Below are 16,106 nucleotides of genomic sequence, written 5' to 3' on the forward strand. Positions count from 1 at the left end.
TTTTAAAAATAATTATTTATGGGGGCCAGCAGGTAGCGTGGTGGTTAAGAATGCTGGATTCTTACATGGCTGACCATGGTTAGAGCCCCAGACCTGGATGCTTGCTTTCTCACTTTCTCTCTTTCTCTCTCTCTCTCTCTCACTCTTGCTCTTGCTTTGTCCCTCTCTGATCAAATTAAAAGTAAAATAAATAAATAAAGTTAAATAAAATAATTCTTTAAAAAAGGAATAATTATTTATTTTATTTTATTTTATTTGTTATTCTTACTCTTCAATTTGACCAGAGAGAGAGAAAGTGAGGAAGCAAGCTGCCAAGTTTGGGAATTGAACCATTGTTGGCCATTTGGGAATCCAGTGCCTTAATGCCACCTGTTGGCCCTCATATGTCTCTTAAATCTACTTTTTTTGTTAATCCCTGCAGGTTCCCCTTTCTTTTTATTTTTTTATTTTTTAATTTTTTTTTAGAGTTTTTTTTGCTTTAGGGTGCGTGCGCTTGCCAGAAAGACAGAGAGACAGAGAGATAAAAAGTGAGAAACCACCCCCCAGGGGGGGTGGCCACGCCGCAGTCCCTTCTCCTCTATTCTCCTCTCGGGATCTTGGGCACGCACGCACATGTGCCTGGCGTGAGTTTAAACCACTGGGTCCGGGACTCGAACTGCAGTTGACTACATGGGAGTTCAGCGACATAGCCACTACACTAACTGCTGGTCCCTTCTATTATCATTTGTTAAAAGAAACCTGGTCATTTGTCTTATAGCATTTCACACCTTCTGGATTTTGCTGATTATAGTACAGGTGTTTTTTCCTTTTTCTTTTTTTATTTTTTGAGAGAGATTTTTTGCTATAGGGTGCTTGTTTTCAGCAGAGAGACACAGAGAGAGAGAGAGAGAGAGAGAGAGAGAGAGATAAAGTGAGAAACCACCCCCCAGGGAGGATAATCACATGACAAGGATCTTAGCCATATGCTCACGCGCCCAACATGAGATTTTTAAGTTGTTGGGTCTTGGACTACAAATGCTGTTGACTACGTGGGAGTCCAGTGACATAACTGTTACACCATCTGCTGGTCCTGTTTTATTTTTCCTTAAATAATTACTTATTTAATTTACTTTATTCTTTTTTTTCCCCCTCTCTTTTTGCTATAGGGCATGTGCGCTCGTCAGAGAGACAGAAAATGAGAAATCACTTGCCTGGGGGATGGCCATGCCGCAATCCCTTCTCCTCCATTCTCCTCTAGGGTTCTTGGGCATGCATACACACACACCCTGTGTGAGTTTAATCCACCAGGTCTGGGACTCAAACTACGGTCAACTGCATGGGAGTCCAACAACATAGGCATTACGCCAACTGCTGGGACCTCAATTTATTCATTCCTTTAATTTGAGCAGAGAGAGAGACAGAGAAATAGATGGAAAGTGAGAAAGAAAACCACCAGGTACAGGACTCAAATTGTGGTCAGCCATATGGGATTTTCTAGCGCTCCAACTACCATGCCATCTGCTGGTCCCTGGTTTTTGTTTTTTATTTTAAATAATAGGTTTTTCAAATAGTCATTTTTCCTGTAATCTGTTATCCAATATTAGAGGCTTTATTAACATCAGTTTCAATTTAAAATACTAATACGTGGTACTTTTTTTTTTTTAATTAATTCATTCATTTATTTTATTTTGACCAGAAAGAGAGAGAGAAAGCAAGCCACTAGGTCTGGGACCTGAACAGTGGTTGACCACATGGGAATGTCCAGCACCCCAACTACCCCAACTACCACGCCACCTGCTGGTCCCCAATATGTGACTTTTATGCCTCCGATATCAGGAAGTATGTAATGTCTGGTAGTCTTCTTTTGGTAAAGTTCATCAGTGAGTGGACATCATGTTAACTCTACCTCCTATCAAATACAGAAATCCTCTCAATGGCATGCCATACAGATGGCCACTTCCACCTCTGTTTAAATACCCTTAAAGGAAACAGAATCTACTCTCACAGAGAGGTTACAAAGACTAGTTTTTATTTAGGAATCACACTAGGCCTGATAGAACACCATTACACACTAGACCTGATAGAACACTATTACAGCTATAATTCTTTTTCCTTAATTGCCAGAGAGTATGTGTGCTTGCCAGAGAGAGCACCTCTGCCAATGGGGCATGGTCATGCTGTAATCCTTTTCCCTCTATTTTTCCATTCCATCAGTACTTCGGGCATGCATGCTGCCCAGTGCATTTTTTAAGCTACCAGGGCTAGGACTTGAACTGAGAACCACTTCTCTATGCATAGGGCTTAACCACTGCACTGCTGGGCTGGCCCACAACTGTAATTCTTTTTCTTTCTTTCTTTCTTTTTTCTTTAGGTTTTTGCCATTGTGCATATGTACTCAAGAGAGGGAGAGAGAGAGAAAGTGAAATCCCGCCACCACCACCCCCCCCCCGGGAGATGGCCACACCACAGTCCCTTTTCTTCTGCAGTTGGCCATGTGGGAGTCCACAGCCTTAACCACTGCGCCATGTGTTGGCCCCCCACATCTGTAGCTCTTTTTTTTTTTCTTAGAGGTTTTTGCCATAGGGCGTGTGCACTAGTCAGAGAGAGAAACAGATGGTGAGAGGGAAAGTGAGAAATTCTTCCCCAGGGCGGATGGCCACACTGCAATCCCTTCTCCATTCTCCTGGGATCTTGGGCACGCACATGCACCATGAGCCCCCATGTCCAGTATGCAAACCGTGGTCAGCAATGTGGGAGTCCAGTGATGTAACCACTATGTCATCTGCTGGCCCCATCACATCTGTAATTCTTAAACCTTGGTGCCCATAGTTACCTGAGGAATTGATTTCTTTAAAGAATTATTTATTTAATATCATTATTATTTTCACAATTTGCTGCAAGGCACGTCTGCTCACTAGAGAGAGAGATAGAGAGAGAAAGTGGGAAAACAAGCTGCCAGGTCTAGGACTCGAACTGTAGTCAGCCATTTTATTTATTTATTTATTTTCAATTTGACCAGAGAGGAGCAGAGAGAGAGAAAGCTGCCAGGTTCAGGACTTGAACCATGGTTGGCCATGTGGGAGTCCAGTGACCTTAACTACTATGCTACCTGCCAGCCCTAGGAATGGACTTTTTTTTTGGAGAGGTTTTTCGCTATAGGGCACATGCGCTCGCCAGGCAGAGAGACATAGAGACAGAAAGCGAGAAATCACCTCCCCAGGGGGATGGGCACGCCACAATCCCTTCTCCTCCGTTCTTCTCTCAGGATCTTGGGCATGCATGCACACGCGCCCGGCGTGAGTTTAAGCCACAGGGTCCGGGACACGAACGGTGGTCGACTATGTGGGAGTCCAGCGACATAGCCATTATGCTAAATGCTGGTTCCCAGGAATGGACTTCTTAAGACAAATATACACGTACGATTAATTTTATATAAATGGGATCATAGCAAACATGTTGTTATTATTATAGACAAACTTCCTATCTATAGTAGCTCTCCTTACTTCAAATCAGTCCCTGTCTTTTTTCCTCTGCCTCTTTCAGGTAATCTAGTGTGCATATATCCGTATTTTTCTGTTCATATAATCCTGTGTATACCTAAGCATGTATGTTTTTTTGCTTGGGGATCATATTACAAATTTTTTCCTTTAAATCATCAATATTGCATGAAATTTGCTCCATATCATCAAGTTTAATTCAATTCATTCTTTTTAGCAGCTGTGCAGTATTTGATATTTAGGATACCGTAATGTATTTAGCATTATGCTATAGACAGACATTATTATTTTTTTAAAATAACTATTTAATTTTATTTATCATTATTATTATTATTATTTAATTTGCTACAGGGGACGTGGACTCATCAGAGAGAGACAGAGAGAGAGAGAGGGGTAGTCAGAAAGCAAACTGCCAGGTCTGGAATTCAAACCTCAATCAACCATATGGGAGTTCAGTGCCTTAACCACCCTGTCACCTACTGACCCCAACAGACATTATTTTATTTCTAGTTCTTGGTTACTACAAACAATCCCCAAAGAAAACATCCTTACAGATATGTTATGAACTGGTATTTTATATTCTTATTCACAGGAATAAAATTGTTGGAAAAGAAGGTAAATATTTTAGATTGTCAGAAAAGTCATCATGCATTTTTACATAGAAAACCAGAAAAAATATTGGGACCAGCAGTTAGCGTAATGGCTATGTTGCTGGATTCCCATGTAGTCGACCGCGGTTTGAGTACTGGACCTGGTGGCTTAAACTCATGCTGGGTGCATGTGTGTGTGTACCCAAGATCCCGAGAGGAGAATGGAGGAGAAGGGATTGTGGTGTGGCCATCCTCCCTGGGGGTGATTTCTCGCTTTCTGTCTCTCTGTCTCTCTCTATCTTTATGATGAATATACAAGTTCTACAGCAAAAACCTCTCCAAAAAAAAAGAAAAGGAAATTATGACAAGCTCGTGTTCATGCATACCCAAAATCCCAAGAGGAGAATGGAAGAGAAGGGACTGTAGTGTGGCCATCTCCCTTGAGGGATAATTTTTCACTTTCCCTCTCTCCATCTCTCTCCAGTGAGCACACACGCCCTATGGTGAAAACCTTAAAAAAAAGAATTTTTTTCTTTAAATTATTTAATTTTATTTATTCTTTCATTTATTTTAATTTGACCAGAGAGAGACAGAGAGAGAGGGAAAGTGAGAAAACAAGCCACCAGGTCCAGGACTTGAACCATGGTCATGGTCAGCCATGCGGGAATGTCCAGCACCTTAACTACCACACCCCCTGCCTGCCCCCCCCCCCCCAAAAAAAAAAAAAACACAAGAATTTAAATGACAGAGAGAAGCTAATAGGGGGAAGTAAAAAGAGTATTGTACATGCAAATTGTTCTGAAGAGCCTTTATTTTAATAGGAGTTACCAGGTGAGATGATAAAGTGTACCATGCTTAAAATCAAGAGACTTGAGGGACTAGCTGATGGCATAATGGTTATGTTGCTGGACTCCCACATAGTCGATTGCAGTTCGAGTCCCAGATCTAGTGGCTTAAAACTCACACCAGGTGTGTGTACTAGCATGCCCAAAAATCCTGAGAGGAGAATGGAGGAGAAGGGATTGTGGCGTGGCTATCCCCCTGAGGGGTTATTTCTTGCTTTCTGTCTCTCTGTCTCTCCAGTGAGTGCATGCTCCCTATAGCAAAAATATTTCTTAAAATAAAAAAAGTCATTAGACTTGAATTTTAATACTAGTTAAACTAGTAAAGTACTTGTTAGATCCTGGAACTCATTTTCTGTTAGATTAAATAAGAAGGTTTGATATATGATTACCATGATCATTTTAGTTTTGAATTAGACTGAGATAATAGTTTCCTGTGTCACCACATTCTTAAAAATTACTGTGTCAGATAATTTCCTGTGTATATAGCGCATGTCTTGTATATATAGCCCTAAGTCTAACAGAAGCTTATTAAGTTTATAAAAATGAAATGAGGCAAGATGGGGACATTCAGCTGTCTGTCCACAGAGCCCCTTCTCTACAAAGTTCTTCAAGGGCTATGATCAAAGGTCCTTGTGGCCCATAGGAGACTATCTATATTCTGAAAATCTTATTTCTAAATTTCAGGAGCATGGCCTCCATTGGATTTAAAAAGATATGCTCCTGGAATTTTAGTCATTTAATAAGAACTGAATTTGTACTGCCAGGCTCAGCATTTAGGCCCCAGGAGAAGAGGTGGCTTAAACTTGTGTTTACATTTTCTTCCTCAGGGTCTACAGATGGCACAGGGAGAAGGTTACACTCAGCTCCTGGTCTTGATATCTCAAAGACTCCAACAGCAGAAATGGAGCACAGTCTGTGTGAAGCCAGCCCAGTGCCTGCTTCCCAGGTGGCAGCCTCAGGTGCTAAGGTACTGGGCCTAAGGGTGATATGTTGGGAAAGGAGGGTTGGAGAGATAAATCATGCCAGGAATGTGTGTGTGTGCATATTCAAAATCCTGAGAGGAGAGTGGAGAAGAAGGGACTGTGACATGGCCAAGCACCTTGGGGCATGATTTCCACTTTCTTTCTTTTTGTTTCTCTGGCAAGCACACGTAACCTACAGCAAAAACCTAAAAAGAAAAGAAAAGAAAAAAGATGTGAGTGGTAGGGTTTTTGAAGCAGAAGCATGATAATGTAGGGCTGTCAAAAGAGAACAAGATTTGTGATTATACTTCTTTTCAGTGAGAGGAGATTGCCACATGGCCACTATCCTATCCAATCCATTTAATTTAGGTGTCTACTAGTGAGTCTTTCCAATATCTCTGAAGACAGGATCTGTGGGAAAACCACCAGTCTGGTGTTATGTATATGACTGTGTGTTTGAAGGCTGCACCTGGCCAAGGCCTTGCAGGGAGCATAGGGAAGATGAACAGCACAGTCCAGAAAACTTCTCATACGGTCTCATTGGTCTAAGTGGCACAGCTGTCTCAGAGTGAGAGAAGGCTCTAGTGTCTTCCTACAGTTTTGTAAGTATCAATAGAATTGGCACCCATCTATTCAGAACACCTTTATCTTGCTAGATAAAATTACAGTGCAGGTGGAAAGGACTGAAGGTTGTAATTTTGGGGAAAGCCATGTGCACTCAACAAAAATGAGGAGATGTAGTCATTATTTACACACATGCAAGTGGAGCCCAGGAGACTGTCCCTTTTCTGTACTAGCTCTAAAAAGCATGTTATAGGTTTCCTTCAGGTGAGAAGAGTCTAGTAGCCTTAAGAGTAATTTGAGAAGCAAAGGGTGCTGATTAAGTCAGAACCATTACACTAATCAAAGGAAGAGAGAAGGGCTGACTCCATGACCTAATGGTTAAGGGAGCTGGAGCCCAGATGTCCTGGACTTGGTAGCTTGAAAAACATGCTGAACATGTGTGCCCTAAATCCTGATAGGGTGGAGAAATGAAAAAAAGGGATTGCGGCATGACCACATTCTATTGGGGAGGTGCTTTTTCCTCTATCTATCTTTGGTGAGCACAAATGCCCTCTGACAAATTTAAAAAAATGAACAAAGAAAGAAAGAAGGAAAAAGAAATGGGGTGGAGTATTGTTTTGCTTTTTCTTCCTATTTCATTAAATAATTGATTGGGATACAGTGTGTTTTCAAATCTAAAGTGAAGCACGTGCATTAGCAAGAAAACAAAAAATGATTTAAAATCCTTCTTTTGGCTTTTCATACGGTATTAATGCCATAGTCTATAGGTGGAAGGAACAGGATAATCCAGTGGAGATCAGCAATTCAAATGCTATTAGATTGTCGGGAAAGTCATGACATATTTTTCTATGCAAAAATGTGTCATGACTTTCTCAATGACCCAATATTAATGGCTGAGTTTGTTGATAATCATACCTTTTGAGAATTTCACAAACTTGTGTGAGACAGGATGAGTTTTCATTTCAATAGGGGCCAGAATGGGGGCCAACAGATGGCGTAATGGTTATGTCCCTAGGTCCCATGTAGTCTACCGCTGTTCGAGTCTCAGACCCTGCCACTTAAACTCACGCTGGGTATGTGTGTGTGTGTGCCCAAGATCATGAGAAGAGAATGGAGGGGAAGGGACTGTGGTATGGGGATCACCCCTGGGGGGTGATTTCTTGGTTTCTGTCTCTCTGTCTCTCTGTCTTTTCGGTGAGCACACATGCCCTATAGCAAAAACTTCTCCAAAAAAAAAAAATAGGGGTCAGAATGCAGAGCATTAGTACATTAATTATTCATCAGATTGATTCAATCAAAATATAAAAACAGGTCTTAAATACATGGTGCAAAAATTTTTAAAAAGGACATAGTGTGAAAACTCAGTTTCTGTCCTACCACTCTTCAGATCCAGCCTCTTTCTTGAAGAGGTGTTCATTATTTTTTTTCCAATCATCGTTCCTAAATTTCTAAACAAATCAGGACATGCTTCTATTTTTTTTTAAAGTGATCTAGGGGACCAGCAGATGGTGTAATGGTTACATTGCTGGACTCCCACGTAGTTGACCTTAGTCCCAGACCCAGCAGCTTAAAACTCACACCAGCATATATGTGTGTGTGTGTGTGTGTGTGTGTGTGTGTGTGCCCAAGATTCTGAGAGGGAAAGGGATTGCTGCATGGCCATTCCCCTGGGGGGGTGATTTCTTGCTTTCCATCTCTCTGTCTTTGTCTCTTTGGTGAGCACATGTGCCCTATAGCAAAAATTTCTCTTTAAAAAAAAAAAGAAAAGAAAAAAGTGATCTAGCTATTGTTCTCATATACAGTTGTCCTTTTGTATCTGTGGAAGTTCTGATTTCCCTGAGGATACCAATATCTGCAAAATCAATGTAGTATTTGCACATGACTTTTTATTTTTTTGACAGGTTTTGCTATAGGGCGCGTGCACTTGCTAGAAAGACAGAGACAGAGACAGAAAGCAAGAAATAAAACCCCCCAGCGGGAATGGCCACACCACAATCCCTTCTCCATTCTCCTTTCAGGATCTTGGGCATGCACACACACATGCCTGACATGAGTTTAAGCCACCAGGTTTGGCACTTGAACCGCAGTCAACTATGTGGGAGTCCAGCGACATAGCTATTACGCCAACTGCTGGTCCCATATTTGCACATAACTTATGTATATTCTTAAATATAATTTAAAACAATCTCTAGATTATATGTAATAGCTCATACAATATAAGTGATATATAAAATATTTTGTTTATTTATATTTTTAATTTTTTAAAATTATTGTATGTTTTTTCCTAAACATTTTTGATCCTTGATTAGTTGAATCCATAGATATGGAACCTATAGGACTGTTTTTTCTTTTTTTTGCATTCAGGCCTTCAGTTTATTTACAAACATATTCAGTATACTATGATTTTAAGAGTTTGGTCCATTTTCCAGAGATTGTGACTGCGCTTCTTAAAATGTTCTTCATATCTATTAAATGGATGAATTAAAACATCCTTATTTCTTAAGTAGTTGGTGTCTTACTATAGAGAAAGGTGCAGCAAATCCAGATCCAGGCATTACCCGCCACTTGTTTTCCACTGAAAATGGCAGATTTTTCCCCGGGCCCTCCTCATAGTGGCTCCTGTGGACCACAGAGGTCGTGAACCTCCAGATGCTCTGTCCCAGCATGGCGCTGCTGGAAGCCCTGCGAGAGCAGAGAGTCTGAAGAGTGGAGAAATGGCCGAACCACCACAAGCCCTTCCTTTCTCGCGACCTTCATAGGATTGTATTTTCAATTAATTAAGTGACAAATTATTATTTTCTTTTTAAATTATTTATTTAATTTTATTTACTATCACTATTATTATTTTTTTTAATTCACCAGAGAAAGACAGACAGAGAGAGAGAGAGAGAGTGAGAAAGCAAGCCTTCAGGTCTGGAACTCGAACCACTGTCGGCCATGTGGGAGTCCTGCACTCCAACCATCTCCACCACCTGCCAGGCCCAAAACTGTTATTTTCTTAGGAGAGCTGGCTTTCTTTCTTCTGACTTGTGTATCATTCATTTATTAATTGTTTAATTCCTTTAAACAAATGTTTATTGAACTTACATTCTAGGTGTTGTGCCAGGTGCTGGCAGTACAGTGATGAGTGAGTTAGATATAGTCCCTGCTTTTATGGAGGTTACAATTTACTGAGGGTGGACCAACAGGTGGTGTGGTGGTTAAGGCATAGCTGGAGTCCCAGATCTGGTGACTTGAAAGTCACACTGGGCGGGACCAGGAGATGGTGTAATGGCTATGTCTCTGGACTCCCATGTAGTTGACTGCTATTCAAGTCCTGGACCTGGTGGCTTAAACTCACGCTGGGTGCGTGTGCGTGTGTTCCGTTCCCAAGATCCCGAGAGGAGAATGGAGGGGAAGGGAAAGGGATTGCAATATGACCATCCCCCTGGGGGGTGATTTCTCACGTTCCGTCTCTCATTCTTCCTGTTTTTCTGGCAAGCACACATGCCCTATAGCAAAAACCTCTCCAAAAAAAAAGTCACACTGGGTGCATAGCATGTGTACCCAAAATCCCAACAGGAGAAAGGAGGATAAGAGATTGTTCCATGGCTATCCCCCTTAGAGTATGATTTCTTGCTTTCTGTCTCTGTTTCTCTTTTTTTTTTTTTTTGGAGAGGTTTTTGCTATAGGGCACATGCGCTCGCCAGACAGACAGAGAGACAGAGAGACAGAAAGCGAGAAATCACCCCCTGGGGGGACGGTCATGCCGCAATCCCTTCTCCTCCATTCTCCTCTCGGGATCTTGGGCACGCACCCACACGCGCCCGGCGTGAGTTTTAAGCTACCGTGTCCGGGACTCGAACCGCGGTCGACTACATGGGAGTCCAGCGACATAGCCATTATGCTAACTGCTGGTTCCTGTCTCTGTTTCTCTTGTAAGCTTATGTGCCCCATAGCAAAAATCTCTCAAAAAAAAAATTGACAAGTAAACAATTATAGTGGGATAAAGATGTGGTGCTACAGGAGCATAATAGAAAGATCATCTAAACTAGGCTTCAGATATTAGACAAGGCTTCCTGGGGGGAGCGAAAAGAATATAGCAGGTAAAGAGACCTGAAGCAAATATTAATTGAATTAGGGTCAGCAGGTGGCATGGTATTAAGGGCTGTGGACTCCCACTTTGCTGACAATGATTGGAGTCCCAGACCTGGCGGCTTGCTTTCTCACTTTCTCTCTCTGTCTCTTTACTCCTTTCCTCCCTGGTCAAATTAAAACAAATAAATAAATAAATAAAGTTAAATAAAATAATTCTTTAAAAAATATTAACTGAATTAAATGAAGCTCTTTTGGTATGACAGGATTAGAGAGTCTGACAAGGAAAGATAATAGAGACTATTAAGATGTGAGATTGTTGTAAAGAATATAAATGAGTCAAATCATGGACCACAGAGACCTTTGTGTATGACTTCTCTCACCTACAGCAAGAAAGGATAGAGAGAAATAGATACTGGAGAGCCAATTAGGAAGTAAACATTAACGAACTTGGTACCTGCCTGGTTGTGGGGATAGAGGAGTATCAAGGATGATACTCAAGTTTTATAGGTTGAATAATACATTTTAGGGAAGATATATGTTCAATTTTAGATGTATTAAATTTGAGTGTAGATCTCTGGCATGACTTTGGATATACAATGTAAAATTTTAGAAATTGAAATTCGGGAGTAGTAGCTATTGGAAACAGAAAAGGTATGCAAAAAGAAGAGAAGAGCCAGAATATATCCCTAAAGAGCATCAAATTTAAGGTGGTTCTTTTGAAGAGACCCAAAAGGAGAGAAAAAGAGACTAGAGCATCTTTTCTCCTGTTACATTTACAGTTTAGCTTAAGGAACAGGTACTAGTCCTCTTAGCATGTGACACTGCCAATTAATTCTTTTCGAAACACTCTTCCCTTTGTACCTTTAAGTGCTATGAACATACACTTGTGAAACAATACAAGTTCTATCTTCGAATAGCTTCAGTCAACTAACGGAAATAAGATATGCTGGCACGTAGATTATTTAATTTGTACCAGCCTTGTTTCAGGTGCTATTCAAGATGCTGGGGATACTAAAGTGAGAGGAAATGTATTATTTTTATTATTTTTAAATACTTGTTTATTTAATTTTATTTATTATTGCTATCTTTTAAATTTGCTACAGGACACACTCACTTACCAGAGAGAAATAGAGAAAGTGAGAATGCAAACCGCCAAGTCTGGGACTCAAACTGCAATTGGCCATGTGGGAGTCCAGTGCTTTGACCACCACACTACCTGTCAGTCCCAGGAATATATATATATATTTAAAGTAATTATATCACATTTTTAAAAAATATGTCCTTTCTTTTTTAAACATCTATTTATTTATTAGGTCATCGGAAAAGTCATGATGTATTTTTTTCTGTTTTTCTATACAAAAATGGCATCATGATTTTTTTGATGACCCAATATTTGTTGTGATCTTAAAGCTACTGGGTGGACTGTGTCGACCATGTGGGAATCTAGCACCTTAACCATCACTGCACCTGCTGGTCTCAAGAAGAAATTAATTTTACTAGGGATAGACAAATGAACAAATTATAAAACTTTAGACAATGATAAATATGATAAAGAATAAAATAGGGAAGAGAATAAGGAATGAAGAGATAATAATGGTTTTTCTCAGGGCTATTTTTGATATGTTAGTGAGGAAAATCAGCTCTAAGGAAGTAATATTTTGAACTTCAGTGATAAGGTCCGAGCCATGGGAAGAAAATTCTGGTAATAGAAACAGTTAACTATAAAGGTCTGAGGTAGGAATGAGCTTCGTATGTTTCAGGAACATTAAGAGTCAGGCTGGATGGTGGCACAGCATTAAAATATGACTCACTGTCAGGCTGGCCCACATGGAAAGGTTTTGGATTAATATCCAGAGTCCTCACCGAGTACACTGGATGTATGCATGCCCATAATCCAGGGCTGTCTGAGGCTGGGGTGTACTGAGGTATCAAGACCTTTTTTGGGAGTGCTGTCTCTCTCTCTGACTGACTCATTTAAGAAAGACAGAAACTTTAAGAAGTTGAAGTGTAAAATGTACAGGAATTGTAGGAGATAAAGTGAAAAAGATCAGCTGGGACATATTACATGGGTCCTTGTAGGCCACAGTAAGCAGGTGTTAGATGGTGTTAAGAAGCAAAGGCGGTTGTAGATCTTGGTGAGTTTACATATGAAATCCATAGGTAGAAATGACATACTTGCAGCTACTGGAATTGTGAATGGGAAATGGAAATCACGGATAATGCCAGTGTTTGAATCCAGGTAACGGGAAAATGAGGTTTCTAGGAGGAGGAGTTAGGAAGGATTTGGTTCAGTTTCAGAAATACTAGTGTTTCAAATGTTAAATGAGGTATTTCTGGGTCTTCATCCCAAAAGCAAATAACTAATAGAGAATATGCCATGATATAAGCATCAGGAAACACAAACTAGACAGAAGAGGAACTTGTGGAGTTGTCACAGTGACAGGAGAGAAGGTGGCTTGGTGTTCTTAATTGTACGTTTAAGGCAGATACATTTTAGTTCCTGATAGAGTAAGTGTAGAATTTGTTCTCAATCTGTCAGGCTTTTTCTGAATTTCTTGCTTTCATTTCTTTACTTTTTATTTCAGTCTCAAATTCTGTTAGCATTAAGGAATTTACTAAAGACCTGAAAGGTAGGATTGGGAAGGTGAGGGACGTGTGGAAGATTGGTTAAGGGAGGAGCATCTGAAGTTTGGCATTTCCTAGAGAGGTTGATAGGGAGAGTGGCTGAGTAAATCAGGTTCCCTCTCCGGAATAAGGCATGTTTGTACTGTAGTTCCCTCCATTTCTCCCTGTTTGCCTTACTGTGTTTACCCCACTACATCCTACTGTGTGTTAATCCTCATCTCTGTGTTTTTTTCTTTGTCTTGTCTCATTATAAGGATTCATCAAACGTGAGGAAAAAGCCTTTGGAGACCGGGCACCGTTGTTCCAGCTCCTCATCCCTCTCTGTCATCCATGACCCTCCTGTGTTTCTCCTTGCTTCCCAACTCTACCCTCCCCAACCACAGTTCCTGTCCCCAGATGTCCTGATGTCCAGCGTGGCAGGGGAGCCCCATAGACTCCCAGGTAACTTTCCCTCAATCTGTTATTATATGCCAGCATATGGGACCCTTTTAGGGGATTCTAAATATCTAATCAGTACACTTTTATGGGGGCTGAGGTTAGAGGTAAGGTTGTTCCAAGGTAGGATGGGTAGGATATAAATTACTGCTTTATGATTAAGTATTGATCTAGATAAATTGTGATCGAATCATTTCTTGGGAAGCATGGTTCTTAGACCACGGGTCTAAATCAGTACCCCTGGAATCTGTCTACTCACAAGAATGAAATGCTTCAGTCATGATAGAGTATGCTTCTAGGTGACGGGAAAGTTAATACCCAGTCTTTGGGATCCCCTAAACAGAAAATTTCATCTCTGTCAGCTAGTTTTCTCTCCTTCTGTCCTCCATGTCTCAATTGAGGTGTGGTCTAGAAGATAAAGAGTGAACAGGAAACCTGGAAAGACCCTGTACATAGAGTACCCGTGTCATGGGTATAAACACAGACAATCCAAGTGGGTAGAGGCCAAGGATGCTGCTACACATCATACAACTCACAAGCCAGTCTCTTCCCACCCCCCAAAAAGAGTTATCAGCCCAAGATCAAATAAATGTACAGAACAAGCATTGCACATTATATATATGGGAGAAGTGGTGTGAATAAAAGCAGAGATCTGAGATTGAGTAAGAATGTAAGCATAGGCAGCTAAACTGGAATGAAGGTGCCATGTTAAGAAAAGCTGAGTGGGGTTTTAGAGTAGTACCTTAAACAGCAGAGTTGTCACAGAAGGAGCATACATTTGCTGTGTTAGAGAGCTGTGTGTATTTGTGTCTGTGTGAGAGAGAGACAGTGTGTGTGTGTGTGTGTGTGTGTGTGTGTAGTGTGGAGGAAGTATTACAGTGGCGTGAGGTAGAAGTGTGGCAACATCCAGGAGACTGTTTCTTATGACCAGGTTGGATGTAAGAGAATTGACTTAGATGAATATTAAGAATTTTTGAAATCAGAAGCAAAGCTAAGGTTCCTTCTTTACCTGTGTGTATGTTTTTGGAGGAGTGGGGAGTTGTGTAGGACAGCCAGGAATGGTCCACTGGGAAGGAAAATGTTTTTTTGAAGATGCTTAATCTTTGGGTTTCTTTTCTTTCCACAGGAACTTCAAGGAATATCCAGCAGTTTCTGGCTATGTGTGACAGGGGTGAAACTGCCCAAGGGATCAAGTACACCGGAAACACTTTGAACTACCAGAGTCTCCCTCATCGTTCCAGAACAGATGCCTCCTGGGGACCCTGGTCAGAGACCAACCAGCATATTGGGGCCAGATACCTGACTACTCCAGGGTGCAAGCCTCAGCTAACCCACACTGCCACACTACCAGAAAGACGCCAGGGCATTCAGGTTCCTCATGCTCAGTCATGGGGGGATATTTTCCATTCACACTCCCACCGTCCCATTGTTCACTGTGTGTCCCCACCATCTAGCAGTCTTCACATTAACCCTAGGTCAGCTTGGAATTCAAGTCCTGTTCCAGGGTCCCGAGCCCCTGGCCCTCGAAGAATAGATATGCCCCCAGATGATGACTGGAGGCAAAGCAGTTATGCCTCCCAGCCTGGACACAGGAGGACAAGGGCAGAGGGTTTTCTGTTTGTTCTAGCAGATGCCCCTGAAAGAGAACAGGTTAGAGCCAGAGTCCTGCAGCACAGCAGGTGGTAATGATCGCCTTACTTGGAGCCACACTTTTCTCTAAAACTGTAGTATGGCAGAGGTGGTACCCTGCAGCCCTGCCATGGTTGTGCCGTTCTCATCCAGGAAACTCTGAAGAGACCTGGCTTTTTTGGAGGGGGTAGTTAAAATTTCAACTTTCATTCCCCTAGCAAAAGGAAGCAGCTGCTATTCAGGGCTTTATTTGAGCCACTTTAAAGATGAATCCATGAAACTATTCTGGACACTAGCCATTCCTTAGGATCTTATGGTCACACTTTTATTCCTGAGTATTTTATCCCCTACCTCCACTTGAGCCCACATTGTCTGTTCCCTACTATATTCCCAACTTCTCTGTTTTATCCACCTATCATAATTTGACCCTCTGTCTTGGCCCTCTCCCATCCTTGGAGAGACATGTAGCCTTGTGGTCATGATGCAGACCACATCATTTCAGGGCAGCCCAGCTGCCCAGTTATGGTCTATACCAGCCTTCCCTGTGCTCCCAGACCTTAGGCCTAGAATGCAGAGCTGCCAATATAACATTCACCCTTCTGAATGGATGGAGTCAGGCACACTAACACACTGTCCTGTCCTCAGCAACAGAGCCATTACTTCTTGCTCAGTCACCATTGTAAACCTTCAGAGTCAGCTGAACTATTTTAGGTCCAAACATACTGTTTTTGTAAAGTATTTTTCATTAATAAATCTATAAGATAGTTCTATTTAATCCCTTGTCATTCTTCCCTTTTTATGCTCTTTTTTTAATGGGGTGGAAAGGCCTAGAGATTTTAAATATATGTATATATAAACACACACACACACACACACACACATATATATATATATATATATATA

General features: G+C 41.2%; 1 protein-coding gene across 3 annotated transcripts in view; it reads left to right on the forward strand.

Annotated features, from left to right (window-relative positions):
• USP54 (ubiquitin specific peptidase 54) overlaps positions 1-15,978 on the forward strand; it is a 153,687-nt gene extending 137,709 nt beyond the window's left edge. For all 3 annotated transcript variants that reach the window (XM_006170049.3, XM_006170048.3, XM_027768894.1), the window contains 3 exons: positions 5,739-5,878; positions 13,394-13,580; positions 14,701-15,978. In XM_006170049.3, coding sequence (XP_006170111.1) covers positions 5,739-5,878; positions 13,394-13,580; positions 14,701-15,260 — 887 coding nt within the window. In that variant the 3' untranslated portion in view covers positions 15,261-15,978. The remainder of the gene's footprint in view (positions 1-5,738; positions 5,879-13,393; positions 13,581-14,700) is intronic.
• The last annotated feature ends 128 nt before the right edge of the window (positions 15,979-16,106 follow it).

The sequence above is a fragment of the Tupaia chinensis genome, unplaced genomic scaffold (assembly GCF_000334495.1).
Source record: "Tupaia chinensis unplaced genomic scaffold, TupChi_1.0 Scaffold148012_1, whole genome shotgun sequence".
Lineage (NCBI taxonomy): Eukaryota > Metazoa > Chordata > Mammalia > Scandentia > Tupaiidae > Tupaia > Tupaia belangeri.